Here is a 21641-nt window from a genome sequence, read left to right as displayed (position 1 = left end):
CTATTCAGGTAGAATTTTAGTAAACCTTACTTGGAAAAACAAAGGAAAAAAGCCAAACTTTGTGAGAGTGCATCCTTTCGTTTCAAAGCCGGGGGTTCAAGCAGTACTGAGAGATACACGTTACTTGGGTTTGCAATGAAACAATTTAAGGAACTTTGCCTGACCCAAGTTTGCAAAAAATAACAAATGGAAGGACAAAAGTGGCATTAATAACAAATAAAATTTAGATTTTAAGTATCACACTTCCTCCTTTTTCTTATTCATGCCTGTGCTTTCATCCATAACTAAGAGCCATGTATTGAATTTCAAAGCATTATTTCTCTGCACTACAATAAGGTCACACTCAGCTGACTGCTACGAAAATCAGTCACACAGAGAGAAGCTGACAGTGTTTGCTGTACTACCTGGAAATGTCCTCTAGCTTTACACATCTTTAAACACATGTATGAAACTTATGCTGTTAGAATCACAGAGTTAAACCATTATTCTGTTTTAAGCTGCAATTGCTCATTTACAGTGATGAACAAGAATTATTTGGCTATTTATTGGTAATTTATTGGGCTATTTATGTATTTATTTATTTATTTTATTTATTGGGCTATGTATGTATTTATTTAATATTCTGATTACATGCCAGCCAAACTAAGCGAGCCTGTGCATCTAAACAGAATATATACATACAGAATGGTGTATTTTGGTCTAAGCACTATTTCTGCTTTCAAGAAATGCAATGGAATGATTTAGTATATCGTTAGATACAAACTGTATTATCAACTAGGAATTTTCATTAAGAAAAAAATGGAAGATGTCTGATTCTTCTGCTTGGAAGGGTAGGGGTAACAGAGCTCTGCCTTAGGAAATGGTACAAAGCTCTGGAGTGGCAAAGGACAGGAATTTCAGCTGAGGTGAATGCAAGAGACTTCAAGAGTAATTAGAGCTTGTATTTACTGCAAGCACTTTTCATCCAGATATCTGACCTCTTTGTCAGAAATCAAGACACGCATTCAGTGTTGGGCACAGGCCAGGAAGACCCTTGTCTCCTTTCTGCTGCTTGAAAGATGCAAGCCCTCGCTGCACAGCAGTGATCAGCTGGTACTTTGCAGGCAAGTATATGATAGTATCTACTAAACAGAACTGAAATACATACCTTTCTACACGTGGATGGCAGCAGCCATCCATTGTCTCTTGAACCACATTGAGGGACAGCTTTACACACATTCAATTTTTCTTCACACTTGGCTATCTTCCTTTTCAGTTTCTCTCTTCTCTGCTGGTCAGCAACTAAAGGAAGAGACAAGGTTGGTCAGATCCCAGCTGAAATATCCTTTGTCTCCCTAAGTGATTTGAAAACATTTTAGTGGTTTCCAATTGCTCAGTAAAGTCAGACTATTGAGATACATTCCACTTCCAACACACAGCAGTTATAAAATTTATGTCTACTCTTAGAAGAAAAATTATTAACAGAGTGTGTTGGTAGCTGAAGCTGTGCCTTAACTTTCCTGAAATTTTCTTGCTTCATAACAAACACCACCATACAGGACTTTCAAGATCCGTATTGCTAACAGAGCATTTTGCTCATTTGCTCAAGCTTTCTATCAGTTTTTTACAGCTAGAACTCCTTTGTACTCTCATTCAGTATTTCAGAAAAACCCCTGTGTTTAAAAACCCTGTGTTTATTGTTAGCAAATCTGATGTGTAAAAAAATCCATGCTTACAACATGGAGTTTCCTAAATACAGAAATCCAGGGCAGAACAAGCAAGTTGTTCCCAAGAACACAAAAAAATTAAGGCCACCACTGAAAGGGCTGTCAGATCAGAAGCAGGGGAATTTTCTAGAACAGTCCAAACTGGTCTGCAGTCCAAGACCTCATCTGCAGTGTGAAAAGTTGACTCCTTTATCTGATGTCATCAGATAAAGGAGTCTAAAAGATGAGTAAATTTTCCGTGTACGAGTTTGCCATCAGTCACCTAAATCTTACCTAACACAGTCCAAAGTTTTTGCATATTGTGAGCAGCCACATTTCACAGATGAAACAGCAAATCATCAATTTGAAAAAACCTCAAAGAGTGAGTCCAACCTTTGACCAATCACCACCTCACCAACGAAATCACAGCACCAAGTGCTACATTAAGTTGTTTCTTAAACAATTCCACCACCTTCCTGGGCAGGCCATTCCTATGCTTTCCATGAAGAAATTCTTCCTAATGTCCAATCCCAATCTCCCCTGGCCCAGCTTAAGACTCTGTCCTCTTGTCCTGTTGCTGGTTGCCTGGCAGAAGAAGCTGACCATCACCTGGCTACAGTCTCTTTTCAGGCACTTGGAGAGAGTGACAGGGTTTCCCTGAGCCTCCTTTTCTCCAGGCTAAACAACACCAGCTCCCCCAGACACCCCTCACAGCACATGTGCTCCAGACCCCTGACCAGCCTTGCTGCCCTTGTCTCCATACACTCCAGCACCTTCATGTCTTCCTTGAAGTGAAGGACCCAGAACTAGACACAACACTTGAAATTCACAGGTTGCAAAATCAAAATGAGGCTGATAAAGTTAATAACTTCATTTCCAAATAGGGAAAAAATAAGCAAATGCGCTTTTGAAGCCTGTATACCAAATGAGAATTTTCGCATTCATTTAACAGATATCCAAGTGTATGGATCATTTGTTTGATAGAGACACACAAAGGCCTTTGAGGATTTCTTCTCTGGTTTCATAATATATTTATATCATACTCTGGGAGACCCCAATCTGCACATACACTACTATATTTAGTGCATGGAAATGTCAAAAACTTCAGGGATTGGTGTGGTACATTCTTCTACACAGCTGAGACCTATAGCAGTCTGAGGATGTTTAATCAACCTTTAAAATGCATTCATCTGTGTACATGTACCCTACACATATGTTAACCTCCAGGAAATACTTAAGTAAGTGTATTCATTGCATTAAACAGTTTAGTACCCTTTTAAGATTGAATTTAATCTTTCAGATGTGAAACCATTTCTCTCATTGATTAGGAAAATCCCTCTTTCTCCTTCTTTTAATTCTTACAACTCATATGTAAAATAAAGAGTAATTTCTTTTATGGCTGCTGATTTATCCATCATACACTATTAGAGTACTTCCAATATGAGACTGCTTAAATTACTTAATTGCTCAAATTGGAAAATATTAGCTGAAGTTAACAAACGCTACATTATACAACTCTGAATTAAAAACATATATTGTAACAGAATGACAAAAGATACTGTACCAATAAATAATTAAAACAGAATGTTTTTCTTTCTATACTGAGTTATTGAGTCTGTTCTAAATTACTACTATTTCTAATTGTGTTTGTCTTAAAAGTTACAGAGAAGCACTCAAAAATTAGCTGCAGGTGACACATTTTATGTTCGAGATATAGAATTACTTATTCTGGGCCAATAGTGTGTCTGTGTGTGCATGCAGGCCATAAAAATGCACATCTTGCCTTCTGCTCAGGTAAAATGGTGATCGCTGACTGAACAAGTATCTACAGAAACAATGGGAGAACGAGAGCCCTACAAAGCAAAAATGCACATCATACAGAAATATGGATAAGGGCAAGTAGGTGTCTGAAACAGCAAATTCCTTACATTCAGGTGCTTAGGTGCAAAGTGGGTTTGCCTAAGACAAGACAAGCTTCAACATTTCACTGCATGTTCCACCTGCACACTACAGCTTAACAGGAGTGTCTGAGCAAAGTGCAAAGCAGTGTGAATACTACTGCAAAATGGAACTCCCTTGTTGTCCTTATTCTGCTCTTTACAGGAAACTGAAATTTGAAATACATGAGTATCTTTACTACTGGCATTCAAAGCTCTTAAAAAAACCCTCCTTCCAGGACTGTGTGTTGTGAGTTTTCACCCAAAGTGTGGCTTATGCCCAAGAGTAAAGAATGAAAGAACAGTAAGTGTTCCAGCTAAAGCTACCTCAGGATATCAGAAGAACCCACTGGGACGACCATCACCTGCATGGGAAATGTGGAGTCTTTGCCCCATACCTGTCAAACAGTGACCTGAGCTCAGCTAATCCATTAAGTGTGCTGCAAAAGCCACAAAGTCACTTGTGCACTGAAAGGCAGCACAGACATGCAAAACAGAATGCCAAAAGACTCCAGTAAATATACAGATCTAATTGCCAAATTAGGGATTTTCAGGCTAGATCTGTGGTAAAAGCTAGGAATTTTGAAATCAGCAAAGTGAGAGATGGAGAAATCCTTCTTAAAAAGAGCTAATGTAAATATAAACAGCTGTAGGTAAGTGAGGATAGCTCTGAGGCAGTCAGCAAGTAACACAAATGCAGACACAGGCACACTGCCCTACCTCTCCTTAGTTCACATGTCCTTTACCCACGCAAGGACTGGAGAATCCAGTCTTATGCTTTGACTTCAGCCAGACAGAACACTTGCCTGGAACTTTGAGGCACTAATCATAATATTGCAACTGAGAAGAGCTGAAGATACTTAAGGCTGTCATACATAACCACTTGTGTTGCACTGTGAATATATTAAACACAGAAAGAAAAAGACCAGCATTCAAGAGACATAAGAAGGGAGATTCAGCTTTTCATTTAAAACATTGTTCACTGCTTAAGGTATCTTCTGCTTTAAATCCATTACAGACAAAAGCTTTCGCTTTCAATCAGGTTCATGAACTAAATTTGAAAGAAGTGCCCTCGGCATACTGTCAGACTGGTGGGAAGTAAATACAAAGTGCATTTGTTAACAGATACTTAAAGCAGTTTCACCACAAGTAGCTTTTATTTGAACATTGGCTTCAGGAACATGTCACATATGTAGGCTTAAATATGGGAAAAGTACACTATAGTAAATATCTTGTGACAAATAAATAAAAAGAAAAGAAAACCACTGGGTTACTTTTCCTATTTTTAAAAGGAGAAACCAAAATGTTTAGGAATAAAATAACACAGTCTGTAGATCCAAATAATGAGTCCCTTTAAAAGTCTTATTAGAGCTTTAGAGATTAATTGTATCTCAATAACTAATGTGCTCAAACCCCTACAGATTCATAGTATAGTAAGAGAAAATGTACTAGAATATAAATGGCTTAGTGATTCTGTAGATCAGATTAATTCAGTCCATGAACCTAGATTTTGTAACTTATTGTATCCACTCCATGAATCCATTCTCTTTATTCTGTTATTAGTGAAAGGAAGCACAAGACTATGAATTTCAGATGTAAAACTGTAGCACTCTTCATAAAGAGATACCTATAAAACACTGATCAATCTGTCACTTTTGCCGAGGCAAATACTCTTCAGAGTACACCACACTTCAAAGCAATGATCACATCACTTTATTTCCCTTTTAGAATACTCCCTCTATAAGCTTAATTATTTTTTCTCCAAGTCTAAACTGCAGTAGCAATTCAAGACATGCTTAGACCTATAAAACAAATGTCATAAATCTGGAAGAAACAAATAATCGTATGTATCACAGTCCTAGTCAGCTTGAAAGCTCTTCACTTAGAAGGACAGTATGATCTGGAATGCCAGTGGTTGTCCTTTGCTCTGAATTTCCAATTGCTAAATTTATCACATGTCACATCACAAAACAGTTGGCAGTTAAACTTCAACTTATTTCAATTTTGATGTAAATAACTGATGGCAAACAATGAAATATAAATTTAGATTTAAATTGAGTTCAGCTTGCAGAACAATGTATCTTAAAGGAATTACCCAACACTCAGAATTTCTCTACTATTAATAGCTCTACTAAGCTATTTTTGCAATAACACACTTGGAGTTATTATTTCCCTTCTGAATTCTTTTTTAGATAAATCATACAAACATCATCTTGCCTGAGCTTGAAGTGCCTAGTGATCAAAACTAAACTGTCCAGCGTATCAGTTGGTGATATTACTTCTGCAAGCAAGCCTTTCCTTCTCTAAGATTTTTTACTATCAGTTTCCTAGCTCTACACGAATTTCCAGTACAATATGATTTAAGCACCTGGGGTGAGATCTCATCAAATGCAAACTGAATTTTGCCATTAGCTATGAAGTTCAGGTTTCTTGTAAGTCTGCATCTAAATTCCTTAATGAAGAAATTTTAATTTTTGTAACTTTAAGAAATGACTCAGTGTCACATTCACATTCAGTGTCAGTAGCACTGTTAAATCAAGTAAGGGAGGAATCACCATAAAAAAGGGTGACAAAGTATTTATTAAGGACTTGATAGTAAAGCCTTGCTTGTACCAAATACAAGTAACAGCTGTATAATGGTATGTACTTCAGAAATCTGATACTACTTGGCAAAGCTGCTAATGGCAGACTTTGGTGATTGCTAAGACTTGGAAATGAAGCCTAATGGTGAGATATGAATCCTTCAAAGGCATTTAGAAATAAAGCCTAACAGTGAGATTTGAATCCTTCAAAGGCATTTCAGAAGAGGCTAGAAGCACTGGATTATCCCAAATCCATCCACCCCAATGCTTGTATGGGGTCCTCATCCAGCAGACATCTCCTATATACTTCTGTCAGCCACATGCAGAACACAGCAGCCTGCCAAAGTGACTGCACAGTGGAATGCTGCACTAGCCCTGAAGGAAACATCAAAGCCTGCCCAGGTAAACCTCCATTTGTGCACCCTAGAGAAAGCTCCTTTGGGCTTCTAGGTGGCCCTTGACTGTGATTTTTTTTCGAGGTACCACTGGGGCAGCCCTCAAGGACAATTTAGACACACTGTACTGAGATAACGCTGAAAATAAGTGGAATGCATAATTTTATTCTTGTTCTCTGGTATGCTATGGTTATTTTGTGATCCTGAGTAATAGTGGACAATTGTATAAAAACAACAGTCCTCCCCACCAGCAGACAGATGGTAAAGCTGGGTAAATTAGATTAAAAATCAGGGACACATTTTCAGTAATAATGATGAATAAATACTTAAACATCCACCAAAGGAAATTATGTTTTCTCTATTTCTTGACCTTTACAAGTCAAGACTGCAGGCTTTTCTTGTTTATGTGCTTAATTTACCACATTCAATATGGCTGTTAAGTTCCATATTAGCACAACTGGATCAAACTTTTGGTCTGCTTAACTCACGATGTCAGACTAGATGATCTGAAGTCTTTTCACATTTCAAAGAAATGTATTTTTGATGTGCATATTCAAAATTTATTACCTCTCATAAAAAGACCCAATACCTTTTATTATAGAAGAAACTTTACGATAAATAACTTCTGGGAAAAACTAAGTAAAATCACTACAGTTAGAAGTACAGATTCAGGAAGATTTTTTCCCTGGAAGTTTTCCTACTCACCAAATTTCAGACTTGATAAATATATTAGAATACCTTTCCAAAGACATAACACAGGCATAACAATTACCTGAATGTTTGAATTTAAACAGCTTATGTTAGTTGCTTAGAACTTTCATTTTCCAAAATACATACTTAAGGACAAGAATTAACAGAAAAAAAAGGTAGGGTGATTTCATGAAAGCATCCTGTAAAATGGCAGTAACAACAAAACATGTAAGACAGCTTTTCACAGATCTTTGCTTTTTCATAATGTAAAGTGTAGCTGGATATATGAGTTCACAGGAAAAATTAAGATTTAAATACAGAATTACATCACAGTACATATTTCGTGATATTTTTGCTTGAACTTAACCCCTTTAAAAGGATAGAAAACCAACATTACTATCAGTCTGAATTATGTCTCACAGTCTCCCTCCAAGAATTCAAGTTCCACCAGGCTAAAATAGATCTATGGTGAGTAACTTCTCAGAGTATTTGTTTTCCTTCTTCTTCTCCCCCTACCCCAGTATCAAAGAGACCTGCATTCCTCAGCACACTAATCACTGGGTTCAAGCTGTACTATCAATATGCCCTGTGGAAAAACCTCTAAACATATGGGTTGAAAAGTTAGTACTGTTTGAAACCAGGCATGTGTAGCAGCAGCTGTCTTACTTGGCATAGCTTTTGTCAAGTTTTCTGGCACAAGTTTCACAACCACAGACTTCTAATGGCCACTGGTATCAAACAACATACTTCGACTAATTCTGAACATAGAAGTTTCACATTTCAAGAAGTTTCACATTTTAACAACTATTTTAAGTCAGTAAGCCTGATCTAATACACAGGAACATGCTCACTCCTAGCCCAGGGGCATGGCACCTTGCCTGCTTTGCTGCCAGCTAAGATACCAGGAAAAGAACAGGGGAAACTAAATCCCCTTTAAGGACAGAACATATTCAGTTGGCCAGGGAGAATGCCGACTGCAGTATCATGTTTAATTCTTAAACGCTAATGATTGATTCATGGCAACAACCCCAAAGGGAAATACTCACCTGCTATTCTAGCAGTACAGGAAGCACATTTTCAGGAGATGTTTTTAACACTATCTGCAGGAATTCTATTTTGTATCTCTGTGCTACTAATACACCTTGTAGTTTTAAACTAAATTTACCCCTCTGCCAAAATCTTGAAATAGAGAGGGAACAGAAACTTTAGAATGCAATAACTAGTAAGACAAAGAGCACAAAGAGAAAAAAGTAATAATATGCATTCAGTTGAAGTATTGACAGGCAGAGAACTACTGTAAGAGTAAGATGCAAACCCCTTATCCTCAGTGACACTGTAGATATACCGCTGATATTTAACTGTATTGAAGTTAAAATTTTGCCTGGGAAAATCGTGTCTCATCTTGAGCAAGAAAGAAGAAATTGTTTTGAAGGTATTCTAAGACCCCTTTTCCATTATTTTTCTTCCTCAGCACATTTTCAACAATCTTACTGTCTGAACTATTGGCTGTCATCTCCACATAATCTGTTTCACAAAATGACAGAGGAAGAAAAGTGATTCTCCAGTGGTTTACCAGACTCTACAAATGGTACCTTGCACTGAGCTTAACACCTGAGCATGTCACTTGGTTGCATGGTTATTACAGCACAGAAATCTGCATTTCTTGATGAACAATGCATAGAACTGCAGGAAAAAAAATGCAACCACTCTAATTTTAGGTACAAACTAAAATCAAAATAATTTTTAATTTCATTCTAAAAACCTAGAAGTTATACGGATAGTGCAGAAACTGAACAAGATATGCCTGGTTAGTCTTAACTTTAAATACCTTGAAGACAGTGAGACCAATGATGAAGAATTTGGAAGTAGGTGTTTGTCATGGAATTAGCTCTTTAATAACTGCAAAACTTTCAGCCTAAATGGCAGAGTCTCTTATCTGTTTGTAAAGGAATCTCAGTCAGATGGAACAGCATATAAAGGAAAGCAGGTCAGAAAAAAAAAACCAGTTACATGCACACATTGAGCAGTGAGAGAAATCCTCAAAGGCCTTTATTAAGAAAGGTCCAGGATTTTTGTCCATGTGTTTGTACCAGATACTTAATATTATCCTATCTCTAGCAGTTGAGACACTTTTGGTGTTGACAAATGAATTTTCATACCAAGCACAACTAACCAGTGACAGTCCACATGGATCTCTCCAGCATTCCATTCGATACAGATTGAATGCATCTACAAGTAGCTGTAGAAGGATGTGAAAGCTGAATGAACAAGCAGACACATGAATGCCCAATTAAGGATTATATGCTATTGTTGCTCTTTGCTGGCTCTTTTGCTAAGATAGTTTTACAGAAGCATTTGCAGAATCGCCATAAAACAAATACTTACGTTTGATGCAGGTCAACCTACTTTTGGGCACTGAACAGTCTACAGCTGCTGAAAATAGGAAAAACACCAAATGTGAGTGATTCAGTATTTACTTAGTATATGTGATAGCTAGAAAAATGTAGTAATAGACCAACACAGAACAAACACTATTTTAAAACATGCTAGTTACTGTATACTTAACGTATTAGGTTGATACTAATAATGGTCACAGGATCTGTGAGACAAAGCTGTCTGGATAAAACACATATTAAAGGAAGAATCATCACTTAAATGAAGACTCCTTTCAAAAGGTTTCTGTACATTTTGTTCTGATGGCATTTACCTGCATACTGATGATACTGAGTATGTTACATGAGAGATAGCGTTGTGAGTATTGCATTTGTGAGTATGGACTCTGTCAGTAACATGATTTTCTCATTTGCAAACACATAGGGCAATTTTCACAGTCTTTAGAACTCACTATTACTATTCATTGCAAGATGAACAAAAGATTATGAAGTTTTTGAAATTAAAATAAAAAATGTTAAAAAAAGACATAATGATCTGAGTTTTACTAGATATGTTCTGCCTTCGTTCCTAAAATAATTTCTGTATGTTTGCTGTTATGACTATCCCTATGAGTTTCAATTCAGCATATTATTTCATAATTCGTTATTTCATCAGAAGCAGAATGAAGCTAATACAGAACAAAGTGCTCTAAAATTAAGGTAAGATCTTTGGTAACACTTAAGGAAAATGTTTTCATACAAAACCTCCCATCTCGATAATACAAAAGTATTAAGCAGCAGCCACATCTTGCTGACATGTGTTTGGGTAAGAAACAGGAAGAACAGTAAAATTCCTACAATCCATTCCTTCTTGGTATGCGCCTGTTCTGAGACATTTAGCTAAATATGGGGGGAGACAGTTCATTCATACATGCACATTTTTACCTCTGGCAGAAAGAATTCTGCTATAATGAAACACCATGTGATCTCTGATCAGGTATTGGCTAGTTAGATTTTGACAGGAGTCAACGCAGAAAGCTGTAAGATTAAAATACATTTGAGTAGAAAGGCAAGCAAAAAAATACTAAAATTTTAAACAGTTATTAACTGCAATTCAAAGTCACAAACTTTAAAATACTGTCTACCTTCCTTGCTCAAAGGCAGTATTTTTTTACCAGTTAGTACCACAAGAAGTCATCCTGTCTCCTTTTTCTTTCCCCAATGAGCCATTTATTCAATAAATAGCTGCAAAAGTGACTCAAATTGTCCTATGAAAATGCTAACGTGGAAACTTCCTGTTCCTTCACTCTATGTCCTTTTGAAAAATAGAAGTATCTGAGGTGTCAGTATGGCACAGAAACATACACTAGCCCATGTAAACTACTGACTCTAAAGGAACATGTTTAGTCTCGGGGTTCTTTAATGTGGTAAACATATATATATATGTGTATATGTATAGTACAGCTAATAAAGATGGGACCTCTTTAGATATTTGTTCATCTTGCTACCAATTTGTAGCCAGCAGTACAATCAAGGCAAAACTTATGTTGAAATTATGTTCAGTAATGCACACTAAATATAAGTACAAATAAACTCCTCCAAATAAGCTTGATGCAAAAGTTTTAATAAAAACATTTTTAGCATAAAATCAATGAATTCACATAAAAGGAACCAGGTCGACCTTCTTATAAAAGTCCACATTACTTACCACTACTCTTAGTACTTAAATGTCCTTTACATGGACCACATCTGGGAACGACAACAGCTGAGTATCCATGCACTTGAACAAAACATCAAACAAAACACGAAAGTTAGAGAAAAATCCCCACACATATTTTTACAGACAAGATAAAGTCTTTCTCCAAAGAATGCACGAATGGTTCTAATGGATCTTTTTCAAAATCTTATTCAATCGTTTTATAATCACTGAACTATAAGTGTAGTAAACACCAAGATACATTGATAGTGCTATCAGTGAGGCAAGGACCTAAACAGTAGAACAGACCATCAGAACACTGTAGTCTGAACTTTACACTGGTCATTAAACTGTACAGAGATAGGGCCACGATTCTGTGCTAACCTCCAATTTCTTTCAAAGTCCCTTTTCATGGCACTTTGATAGACTGGGAACTCCACAGACAAGTGGAGATGCTGACAAAACTTAAACAACTAAACCAGTTGTTCTGAAAAATGAAAGAATATGGATTAAAAGAACAGCATCACCTCTTTGAAAACCACTGACTGTCATGCAACCTCAGATTTAAAAATTGGCACATGAATTAATTAAGAATCTGCAACACTTTTAGAACAAATTTGACCAGGAGATATGCTAGTACTACAAACATTAGTGTATACAGAGCACTGCTTTAAGGCGTCCAAGGTATATAAAACGTAAACCAAAACAAATGAGATTTTTTTAACAGGGTAAGTATACCAACCACACTTAACATTAATTCTAAAACTGTACAGACAAGTTCTACAAATTCAATTACTATTAACTATCAAGGTCCACATGGTCTTCCCATTCCCACCCTACTTCTCAGATTCCAGTTCAAGAGTCTGCAAGCCATGCAGGTGAAGAGCGTAACTCGACTGCTCTACTGCTCCTGCTGACCTCCAGCTTTCCCCTGCCATCACATGAAGAAGCACACTGGATCTACCCAGTGTGACAGGGAGTCTCTTCCCTGTGACCTTGGCTGGGGTGATAAACCAGACACCATTACAAACGGACTGGGGTGCAGGAAGCCATGATGACAGCCATGCCACACACGGTAAAAGCTCTTCATCTCATCTCTCCCAGTTTACCTCCTGCATGCCCAGCACCTGGCTGTCCAGCACTTCTTTTTCATTTCCCACTGTTATATAAGGCCTTTTAAAGTACTACTGCAATTACATATATAACTACTAAAGTATACACCCTTCCTTTTAAGTTCAACAGCATGTTGCACAAGATGGTTAACACAGTATCTTCAATATTAATTAGTAGAGATTGCAGCAAAACAAATCATTCATTTAACAATGTTTTAATATTATTTCTCCAAAGAGTTTATAAAAAAGCCATACTGTACAAAGTTTTGAATGACTAGCACTAGTACAGGAGGCCATAAAAACGTCTTAAGAAAAAAAAGAAAATGAACATAATTTTACCCTGATGTGAAATAACACTAAATATGGATCAATAGATTGAACTTCCTTTCTTACAAAGCACAAAAAACACCAGGGCAATCTTCAGTAACTGTCATACTTCGAAAAGCCAGCCTTTATACAGTACAGGCTTCTGCGGATTTACAGTATTAGCTGGTGTTTGCAATAACAGTGCTCCCACTCCTTCTGCTGTGAAGTTGCCAGATCAGCAGTTGAAAAGGGACATAGAAAAAAGCAGAAGAATATGCTACTATCATGCAATTGCTTTGACTTTATAATGTTATCTTTAAAACCAAAGAACAACATTCCTGCTCATCTGTATCAATTTAAAATGGCTCATTCTCCTCATGGTACAATTCTTCCTTTTCTCAGTTTGTGATTTAAACACATAGGGACAAACGAGAAATTATTTTTCACATATTAGACTTCCAAACATACAGCAAGAATTGATTAGATTCAGAATGTTTCCACAATGACTGCAAACCTTTGCCAGTAAAGCCTTTCTTTCCTGTTCAAATATTATATTTCTCTATCATACACTATTACATACAAGTGGTATTCACAGTCTAGATGGATCCACCCTGAAACCCATGACTTCCAGAATTTACAATATGCAGGTGTTCAAAGAATGCAAGTCTCTGGGTGACTTGAATGTTAGATTATAAATTTCAGTTGATAGAATTTTCTCTAATGATAAAAACCTGCATATATATATACCTGCAATCTGGATTACAGCAACAACTGAGAATCAGAAGTGTTTCATTCACAATTGCTCAAATAATCTAAATATTCCAGCCTTTTCTGTGCTTCAGAGCTAGGGTATAATTCCAGAGGGAAGCATCTCTGGTAAATGCTTACAGTGCCACCTCTAACTCACCTTTATGTGACAAAACCCTAGAAAGGCAAGCATGGTCACTTTAAAAAAAAATAGACATTGTTCTCTCTACAATTGATTCTCTTCAAGTAAGCTAAATGACTGTCCCGCGTAACCCCATCAGGGACACTCGGAAACTTGTTGCCTTTAGTGCCTTCAGCTGGAGACACAAATGCTCAGCACTGCAGAAGACCGGATTTTACAATGTTCACTTGCTTTGCACCACCAGCAGATGGCACAGTGGAAATTCTACTGGAAAAATGACTGTCTGCTGCTTTTGTCCTTTACAATTAATTTGTATCCAGTTTGCGGGGACGGAGAAGGGAGGAAAAGAAGAAGTTGGTATCAGTATTTCACAGGCAAGAAAAGCTGTCAAAAAGCGTCAGTAGGTAGAAATAAAAAATATTTTTGTGCCCTCTATTTTGACGATGGACATATAGATAGCATAGAAATTACTCGTATAATGAAGATGCATGTTGGTAATGTCAGAGAAGAAACTGGAGAATTTGATATGTGCAGGCTCTCTCTGCCTTACTGCAAGTAGAAAGTGCTAATGGTCAAAAGTTTCACAACTATGGTTTCAGGTTCTCTTTTGACTTGAACGGGTATTTATTTGGATTCAGGCTGTGTTTTCACAGTTAATTGCACAACAGCAGAAACAAACTGAAGGATTAGATATGTGAGGAGAATTTTAAAGAAAAAGGTGGGATTTTCAGTAATTTACAGTCAGTCAAATATAAACCAAACAATGGAAGGATAACTACAAAAATATCGCTGATATATGATGTGTAACTATCTGATCTAAATGTAAATTTCCTTATAGATGTAAGTGGATTTTCCACACTTAAATATAAATCAGGCTTTTCAGAGTGTATTCCTAAAGTACAGAGAGCAAACAAATGAAATACTTCTAAAAAATTATTTGATCTTTTAGTTCCTTCTATGACACTAAGCAACAATGAAGACAAAACCAAAAAAGCCTTCTCTAAATTTTTTCCACCAGTTATCTAATGTAAGTAATAATTACATTATTCCAAAGAGAATTGAAAGATTGTTTAAATTATACTTTTTTAAAAAATTGCTTAAATTATATTTTTATTTTAATTTAAAATGCACCCTTATCTTAATTTCTGACTTTAAAGTATTAAAAATTATAGCAACTGGCAATTTACTTTGTTTCCTGGTTGTTAGTGGATATGCAGAATTTATAGGAATTATTTTTCTACAAAGCCATTTCAGATTTGGAACGTGAATATGTACTGGAAAGAAGCCCAGTCTTTCATTACCATGTTCTCCCAGAAAAGAATTTAAACACAAGTATTAGACTTACTATTTTTATAACAAGCATGTAGTTCAGTCATAGCAAATAAACATGAAATAAATCTATCACGCTACCCTTACCCATCAAGACTTGCTACTTAAAAGTTAATCCATAAAAATACAGAGACCTTAGGTGGGATATTGGATATAGGCATCTAAATCTAGCAGTCCAAGAGATGAAACCTTAACTGTGTAGAGACCTGTGAACACTGTAATTTCCAAAGGGCAGCTCCCAGACCTTAGCCTTTGTACAAGTGGATAATTCAGGCAACAACATGCAGAAAGTTTGTGCTGTGGATGTCTATCACTACCACCCTTATTATACCCTTATTTCAATAGGCTTCCTGCTATGAATTAACTCTTCTAACTCTATACAACTAACAGTACACTACAGCACTAATGCTATACACATTATGCTATACACATGCTGAGGAAAGAACAAAACTGGTTTAAATAATCTGAAATCCCAAATGACTTCGAGCAGTCATGGAAACTCCTATAAGCATCTTATCTAATATGTCTGACAAGGTCATACTTAAAGGAATTAAATTACAACCTGAAATACATGTTCCTCTCCTTTTGGTACTAGGAGAATTTTCAAACCAGAGTATCCATTAATTCTGTATGCTACAGAAATTGTTGTATATATGAATACAACACAAAAATACACAAAGACTGATAGCTCAGAGTACATTAAAAGATTAACCCAGTTACGAAAATCCACATTGGATTTAAACTTTATATGAAACGAAGTTTTTCTATTTTTAACTATTTCCCCTTCATATTAGCATGATATACTATTATTAGTATTAATAATATATATTATTAATAACAATATACTATTATACTACCACTTTCTATTAGTAGTACTACTAATGAAGCCAGCTCTCCTATGCATGCAGCTTACATCTTTGTGCCATACCCCCAAACTCCTTTCAATGTCCCCAGTTTGCTGCCTTCTCCTTACCTGTGGTCATTCCTCTCCCCAAACACCTCCTACAGCTCAGCTGTGGCTGACAAGGTGCCATAGGAACTAAATTGCTCATCTAGTTTAAGCTTCTCTGGTTGCTTATCCTTGGCTGCCTAGTTCTTAGCCTCTATATATCTGGGAAGGAACACAGAACAGAACGAGTTTCTCTAAAAAATGTGTATTTATTTGTTGGGTTTTCTCCTACCCAGCCACTGGGTAATACTAATGCACCTAGTTCTTACTCACAGATGGGTGAAGTTGGCAAATGTAGAACTGGATTTCTACAGACCAGCACAGACCCACCCACAGACTCCTTGTTTAGGTGAAGAACACAGGAGCAAACATGGCAAGTGTCCACGAATTTTCTGCAGCACCTATGTCATCACCAGAGACCTTCAAACAGGACTTTAGCCATTTACTGAATGCAAATAGTACTCCATTTTATTTGAAAGTTACAGTGAGGCAAAGCAAGATTGTCATAATCACACCTGTATTTTTCTTTCCTGTTCATGCAACTGAAACAGAAACCTCTTGGACCCCTTTCTGGTTTCACTAATAACAAAACTCTTATCAATCCTGGGAGTATAAAGTCTCACATGTGAAGTCATCTTTAAAAGAATCATGTTTAAGATTTGTTAATCAATAGCAGAATTCACTAGGAGAATGAACAGTCATATTATCTAAATTTCCTCAAGCAGAACTCCATGAGGAGAGACCCAGGAAATCACGACTCCAATTTTGAAATAAACTCCCAAATGTTCCATCTGAATTTTGCATGGGATCATTTGTGTCAGAGGCAAAATATGATGAAAATGATACACCCCCTGACATGCACTATACATAACCTCCTAAGCCATTAATTAGATGGGTGCTATTTATACACTTACTATGCTGGATTACACAAAAGCTCTTCTTTACACATACTCTCAGTGCCTAAGAGTTAGGTCTCTCAGACCTTTAGAATTAATAATCTCACAGTATTCTGTGTAAATTAAAACTATGCAACCAAAACTGTATTTCAGTTTCAAGAGTCAAACCCTCCTCTGAAAAATTTACGGACTCTAATGAAATAGTATAGTAGCCTTGACTCGTATCTGATTAAATAACTCTTGAAAAATATTTGTCAAAATTTTTCTAGCTAGAGGCTTCCCTTTCAGCAAGGGAAGTTTTGGATGCAAGTATTGCTCTATCCATGCTCCAAAAGCAGAAACAAACATCTGTGTGTGTCAGTATCACACTTTGTGATATGAACTGCAGACAAAAGCAAATGAATTTACATCAGTTTGCTACAACTACCTGAAAGGAGGCTGTGATGAGGTGGGTATCAGACTCTTCTCCCAAGTAACAAGTGACAGGATGAGTGGAAACAGCCTTAAGTTTTGCAAATGCGAGGTTTAGATTACAGAATTCGATTTTTTTTTCATGGAAAGAATTACAAAGCACTGGAACTGACTGCCTGAGGAAGCTCTGGAGTCACCATCCCTGGATGTGTTCAGAAAATGTGTGGATATGGCACCAGAGGATATCTTTAACAGTGAATATGGTGGTGGTGCTAGGTTGATGGCTGGACTTGGTGAGCTTACAGGTATTTCCCAACCTTAACAATTCTGTGATCACTGGCTCAGGCAGCACCTCCAGAATTAGCATGGCAGCAGCAGTTTTTGGTTTTCTAGGAGGGTGTGTGAGGGGTGCTATTCCAGAAGAGACTGCATGCTGCTACTATCACAGTTTAGAAACTTCTGTCTTAAAAGGTTACTAACCTGAGCTCCCTGGATAGCTGTGCCTGCAAAGACACACATGGTAAGCCAGGAGCAGATGCTGCCAGGTGTGTAACAACTCCCTGGTGGGAATGGTGCTGTTAATCAAGGGTGGTGGAACACGCTCATGAGCACACCCTACACTATAGATGTGTGTGCTGGCTTCTGCTGCTACATGAAACTCTACATTACATCACCCCATGGAGTCTGAAGTTGTTTCAATATCTACTATCAAACTGGTCAATAGAGAAAATGTATATTTAACACGAAAATGTATAGACACACTATATACAGATTCTTCTACATATATGGAAAAAAAATTTATTTTGCTGGTACAATCTGCACCTACAAGGATGCCCCCTCCCTCATCCACGAGCACCTATCTCTACCTGGAAATACATCTAACTATGCTTCAGAGAAAGCTGCAGGATATAGTCTTGAGTAAAGAAGCTACTAGGGTTAATAGTTTGAAAATAGGACCAATTAGGCATTTAAGTCATTATAAAAATTTAAGTTATTTGCTGAATGGAGTCAGGGTTTTAAGCACATTAAGTGACTAAAACTCAATAAACTATTTGAATAATGGTTAAATTAAGAATAGGTTTTAAGAGATTTACTGAGTGACAGTCTTATTTTGGTAAAAAGTTAAGAACAGCGATTACCGTGTCCCAATTTCAGTTAACATTACTGTGATTCAAATGAAACTTCTTGATGTGCTTCCTTCTTTGAAGACATAACTAGATTATTCTTCATCTTTCTTGTTGGTCATAAAAGCTTCAGCTTCTAAAAACTGGTGCTAACAAACTAATAATTTAGTAAGTTTAATAAGCTGTTTGCTCAAGTGGCAAATGAAGGTATAATAAAAAAAGGTAGTTCACAAGTCTCTGTGTTAACATCCTTTCAGCTCTAGTCAGATTAATGCAAGGACTTCCTACAACACAGGAAAAATCTAAATTAAACCATCTTGCCTATCAACATGTGAAGCACTTAAATTTTGTTTTAAAATCCTGGAAGCCTGTGCAAATTGCCTAAATCTATCAGCAGCCTCCATGCAGCAGTAATGATGAGATCCCCACTGCTGTAAGATAAAAGTGGCACAAATGTGTATCATTGATTACCAGCAAGTGCACGATGCTGTTAGGTACCGCTGTTCAGGTATGTGTTCCCACTGGTTGTGAGAATTAAACAACCCAATGCAGAAGACTGGATTTAAACAACAAAATTGGTTTAAAATTACAGTATTCAGATTATCTGAGGTCATACTATAAATCTGTGAGTATATTAACTGACTCCTGAAATTACTACAGTAAATAATTTCAAGGTTTATGCCTGGAATTAGGGAAAAACATAGCGGATTAATGCTTTGCTATTTCTAGGAGGGTAAAAAAATCTCAGCCTTATCTGAACTCTGACAAGACCTACACGCAAATCCTATATATTCCAATATATTTATATATTTTTTTCCAGTATTCTCACTAGACAAAACAAGGTCTGACACAAACCAGCATAAAATGTTGGTTCTTTCTTTAAAATTATGAGGCTAAGTCTGACCAAGAAACTTTGCACAGCATACAACAAAGCACACAACTTTGCACTACATACAATAGTGCATCCCACTTTTCTGTATTAACGTTTTAGATACAACCCTTTTGAGAAACCATAAATATGATGGGTTCTCCCCCTTTCATGAACTGCAAGCAACCCAGTGGCTGTTCTGCCAAGTTTGCTCAGGCACACAGATTTCCAGCTCAGCTCCATGTATTAGTGTCTCTGCCTGTGCTAATCCTTGCTCTCTGGAAGGATCCTTCCTGCGTGCCTGGGAACCCCACACTGGACTGTTCAGTCACACATTTCTGCCTCCACTGTAATCTCCTATGCAGACAAGCAACTGCTTCCCAATTTAACAGACACACAGTAACTCTTCTCTAGTTTTGAACTTCTTTTGTTAAACAGAAGTCATTCAAGCAATCCTTGCTGCTGAATGAAATTTAGGTCCTGTATCCTAACTGTTCCCTTTTTATGGTCAACAGACAATTGCTATGCTTTCTGATTGTCTATAAAAGTATTTCGACAAATATTTCTGACTAGTTTGTAAGAATAGTCAGAAAAAGGATGTATTTGTCATAGAACTGCCATCATACATAAGAGAGCATAAAAGTTGGGTGTGCACGATACTAGTTTTTGCTCTGAATTTCATATTCCCATATAGTATTAGAATTTTTGTTCAAACTGTACTTTGATATCAGATGTCTTCTGAAGTGGCATCTGTCACTGTCTCCAAAAATTGGAACTGACACCGAGATGCAACACAACAGCCTAAGGTTACCTCAAATTGCTCTGATTTTATGCAGTGATGTATGATCTCGACATTACAGAGCAGCACTGAATAATTCTACCATTGTTCTACATTATGCATGGAAGCCAGTTCATATCTAAAAATATTTTAGGTATTTTCCAAGAGCCACAGTTGGCTCATGCAAGCATTTTTGCATGTTTGTGTCTTTATCATGAATGATGAGTGGCCCTAGGATTATTCATGGGAACAGGGCACCAGAGCAGCCCACGGATGGTTAAATGTGGGTAAGGTCACTTCATAAGACCTTTAAAACTTTTGAGTCTTCTATTTTTCAACTACATTTGCATTAAAATCCCGCCCAACCACAACACTTGGACCTCAAGCCAAACGCCGCGGGATGTTGTACACAGGGTACAATCCATTATAATAATCCATGAATAACATCTTTGGAGAATATGAAAGTTGACTAAGAAAAGAAGTGGGCACAGAAGCTGGCCTGGCAAACGCGGCCGACCGCGGCCGCCTGAAGCGCTGCCCACAGCAGCACTCGATGCCAGCCCAACAAGGAGGCACCGTGCGGTGCCGTGTAGGACGCAGAGTTCCAGGCCCGACTCTCGGGGATTACAGCCCGTCACGGGCGGTACGTGTCCCCTTCCAGAGCCTCGGCACTCGGCCCGTGCCACCGCCGCCCGCTGCCCACGCGGGCCGGCCGGGCCGGCACCGCTCGGGGCGGCCGCGAGCACAGGAGCGAGGCGCGACCCCCGGGCCCCGCTGCCGCAGCGGCTCGGGCGGCCCCCGGCCCCGCGGGCTCTGTGCCCGCTCCGTGCCCGCCCACACACGCCGGCGGGGAAGGCGGAGGCGCCGCCTGCCCCCAGCCCCGGGCGAGACGGACCGCGCCCCCACCCCCACGGCCGGCAGGGACGGGGGAGGCCGGAAAGCGACACGTCCCCCGGGCTGCAGCCCCCGCCCTGCCGCAGCCAGCGCTCCCGATCCTCCCGCAGGCGCCACCGAGCCCCCCGCACCTTGGCACCGCTTGCTCTCCTTCTTCAGCCCCATGCTCCCGGCCGGGCCCGAAGGGGAGGCGCCGGCCGGGGCTCGTCCTGGCGGCTGCGGCGGTTCGTCCTGCCGTGCGGGCGGGCGGGGCGCGGGCCGGGCCCGCCGGGTCCCGCCTCGGCGTTGCCATGGCGGCGGGAGCGCGGCGGGCGGCGCGGGGCCCGCGCCCGCGGGGCCGCCCTGGCTGCCCCGGCCCGGGCCGGCGGGGCGAGGGGCCGCGGGGCCCGGGCACGAAACCCCCTTCCAGCGGGGCCTGGGAGCCCCGGGAAGGGTTTGTCCCCGTCGGTGAGCGGGCCCTCATTATTTAAACCTTTTTTCCTGTAACTTGACAGGAAGCTGAAGAATAATGAATGCCCGGGAGAAATTTACGGCAAATTGCTGGTTTTTCAGAGAACGAGTGACAAAACGAGAGCCTAGAGCGTCCCCAGTGCGTTACACTGAAGAAATTAATCTCAATGCCTTTGAAAACGAACAGCACCTTAAGAATGAACCACTAAATAACCTTTTGAAAAGCAGCGTTTAATCCCATCACTGATTAATGTGTGCATGCTGATGTGCTGGATTTG

General features: G+C 38.7%; 1 protein-coding gene across 1 annotated transcript in view; it reads right to left on the bottom strand.

Annotated features, from left to right (window-relative positions):
• SPATA7 (spermatogenesis associated 7) overlaps positions 1 to 21361 on the bottom strand; it is a 34157-nt gene extending 12796 nt beyond the window's left edge. Inside the window, exons 1-5 of the mRNA XM_063399120.1 lie at positions 21045 to 21361; positions 11370 to 11441; positions 10607 to 10699; positions 9675 to 9722; positions 1148 to 1281 (exon numbers count right to left, since the gene is read on the bottom strand). Coding sequence (XP_063255190.1) covers positions 1148 to 1281; positions 9675 to 9722; positions 10607 to 10699; positions 11370 to 11441; positions 21045 to 21078 — 381 coding nt within the window. The 5' untranslated portion in view covers positions 21079 to 21361. The remainder of the gene's footprint in view (positions 1 to 1147; positions 1282 to 9674; positions 9723 to 10606; positions 10700 to 11369; positions 11442 to 21044) is intronic.
• Positions 21362 to 21641: the final 280 nt, after the last annotated feature.

The sequence above is a fragment of the Prinia subflava genome, chromosome 5 (assembly GCF_021018805.1).
Source record: "Prinia subflava isolate CZ2003 ecotype Zambia chromosome 5, Cam_Psub_1.2, whole genome shotgun sequence".
NCBI lineage: Eukaryota > Metazoa > Chordata > Aves > Passeriformes > Cisticolidae > Prinia > Prinia subflava.
Note: the sequence above shows the minus strand (reverse complement) of the source record. Positions and strands in the feature narration are given on the sequence as shown.